Here is a 2,573-nt window from a genome sequence, read left to right as displayed (position 1 = left end):
GTCGGTAGTAGGCAGAGTCGCTGCTGGGAACTAAACAAGCCAGGAAATGCCTCCTGAGAGCCCTGCCACCCACCTTAGGGAGGCCCTCTCCCCGCACCCACCGACAGGTCGGGCGGGAAGAGCAGGGCACAACTCTGAAGTCTGCGTCAGTCTACAGTTGGGCAGGATGGGGTCCTGAAACCGTGCCCTGGAAACATCCTACCTCCTCCCCCAACCCGGGCAAAAAGGCGTGGAGAGGAGGGAGGGGTACAGGAAAGCACCTGGGCGGGGCTCCGAAACTTCCGTGGAGTTGGAAAAACGCTGGGGATCTGGTGCACCCAGCTCTTCCAACCACCCGCCTTACGGGAAAAGGGATTTCCCTAGAGACTTCCCCGAGGTGCTGAAGTGGTTGTGTGTTGGGCCCCTAACTGCAAAGTCCAGCAGTTCAAAACCACCAGCCAGCTCTGCAGAAGAAAGACGAGGCTTTTTACTCCTGTAAAGAGTTAGTTTCTGAAGATCCTGGGGCAGTTCTACCCTGTCCTATAGGGTCGCTATGAGTCAGAATTGACTGGATGGCAGCGAGTCCCCGAGGCCGGCAGAAAGCGTCCCTGAGAGAGGTAATTGAAGCCTGGAGTGCTGCCCAGGGGCCTGGTCCAGGCCTAAAATTAAGGCCCCGCCCGTCGCTTTCTCCTCCAGGGCTGCGTCTCCCTACCAACACCGCCCCGGGATGCAATGTGTTGTTACAACTCCCCAGCCGTCATACTACCCGTACCCCAACCTCAGGTAAGTCTCGCCCTCTAGGAGACGCACAATGAGGGCTGTCCCTCGGTGCGGCCCCGCGGACTAGCTGGGCAAGAACTGTCAGCTGCTGTGTACTGATGGGAAGGCGCCGCGAGGGGGCGCGAGTGCCCCAAGGAAGTTAAAAACGGGCACCCAATCCCTTGGCCACTGGTGGATTCCGACTCATAGCAATCCTGTAGAACAGAGTAGCTACAGCTTGCGCCATAGGGTTTCCAAGACGCTAAATGTTGACAAAAGTTGCCACATCTTTCTTCCGGAGAGCTGCTGGTGGGTTCAAATCACTGAGCTTTTGCTTAAACCACTGCCATCAGGGCTCTTTAAGGAAGTCAAAGCAAGCTAGAAAATAGAAGATTGTCCTTCACCTGACCCCCACGCACCTCCATGACAAGGGGATCGGTATTGAGGAGTCAGGGTTTGGCAGTGGGACTTAAGAGTCAACAGATCTGGGCGTTGGGTTCAGAACTTATGTAAGGAGTCTGTGCTAAAGAGCAGGTATTGGGAATCAAACAGCTGGACCTACTATTGGTACCGTGTGTCCCAAAGCCAGTGTTAGGGGACACGATGTTGAGATCAAGGCCAGCATTGAGAATTCATGTCAGATGTTCAATTAGATGCATGAGAATCCAAAAGAACTGACCCATCTTTCCCCACAGATGGGACACAAGTCACTTCAAGAAAACTGGCGGTGCCTTGAAAAACAACTATGTTATCCACCCTGAATTTGTGTCTGAGACCTATCCTGAGTATGGCTACTGGTAGAGCCTGGGCCCACCAAGGCCAAGGGGGGTGAGCAATAAAGAAACTCTTCACCCCTAACAGCTGTCTACTGTGTCCTTACCCAGCAGGATGGGGCAGGGAAAGTTCTCACACTCAGGTCTCTGGCAAGCCTACCCTACCCTGAGTCACCTCCCCCACAATATCAATGCTTCCCTTGGGTGACAATGAGTACTGGTGTCATCCTCTCCACCCCAGAGCCCAGGTTTCTCTAGTTACACAGGACAGACTCCTGTTCTTTGGGCCCATATATCTTCCCACCCCCTAAGACCCTCCAGCTGAAAATCTCCACCCTCCCCTTGAAAATGGCCTTTCCTAGAAAGTTGATGGTGCCTGGCTATCAAAAGGTATAGCGTCTGGGGTCTTAAAGGCTTGAAGGTAAGCAAGTGCCCATCAAGCTCAGAAGCAACAAAGCCCACATGGAAGAAGCACACCAGCCTGTGCAATCAAAAGGTGTCGAAGGGATCAGGTATAAGGCATCATCAGAACAAAAAATCTTACCACAGTGAATGAGGGGCGGAGTGTTGAGTGGAGACCCAAAGCCCATTTGTAGGCCACTGGACATCCCCTTGCAGAGGGGTCTCAGGGAGGTGACGAACCAATCAGGGTGCAATGTAGCAATGATGAAAAATACAACTTTCCTCTAGTTCCTAAATGTTTCCTCCTCCCACCCCACCCCCTATCATGATCCGAATTCTACCTTGCAGGTCTGGCTAGACCGGAGGATGTACACTGGTACAGATAGGAACTGGAAACACAGGGAATCCAGGGTGGATGATCCCTTCAGACCAGTGGTGTGAGTGGCGATACTGGCAGTGTAGAGGGAGAGAGGGTTGGAAAGGGGGAACCTCCTCCTTGGGGGATGGACAACAGAAAAGTGGGTGAAGGGAGATGTCGGACAGGGCAAGATATGACAAAATAATAATTTATAAATTATCAAGAGATCATGAGGGAGGAGGGAGCAGGGAGGGAGGGGGGAAAAATGAGGAGCTGATGTCAGGGGCTTAAGTGGAGAGCCA

General features: G+C 53.0%; 1 protein-coding gene across 1 annotated transcript in view; it reads left to right on the top strand.

Moving 5' to 3' along the window:
• Window positions 1–1,855, top strand: part of CUNH9orf24 (chromosome unknown C9orf24 homolog) — a 21,210-nt gene extending 19,355 nt beyond the window's left edge. The window contains exons 6-7 of the mRNA XM_045289326.1: window positions 650–762; window positions 1,434–1,855. Of these exons, the coding sequence (XP_045145261.1) occupies window positions 650–762; window positions 1,434–1,499 (179 nt within the window). The 3' untranslated portion in view covers window positions 1,500–1,855. The remainder of the gene's footprint in view (window positions 1–649; window positions 763–1,433) is intronic.
• The last annotated feature ends 718 nt before the right edge of the window (window positions 1,856–2,573 follow it).

This window comes from Echinops telfairi, unplaced genomic scaffold (assembly GCF_000313985.2).
Source record: "Echinops telfairi isolate 266 unplaced genomic scaffold, ASM31398v2 ScPeMD7_25;HRSCAF=90, whole genome shotgun sequence".
Lineage (NCBI taxonomy): Eukaryota > Metazoa > Chordata > Mammalia > Afrosoricida > Tenrecidae > Echinops > Echinops telfairi.
This window is presented reverse-complemented; position numbering and strand designations above follow the sequence as displayed.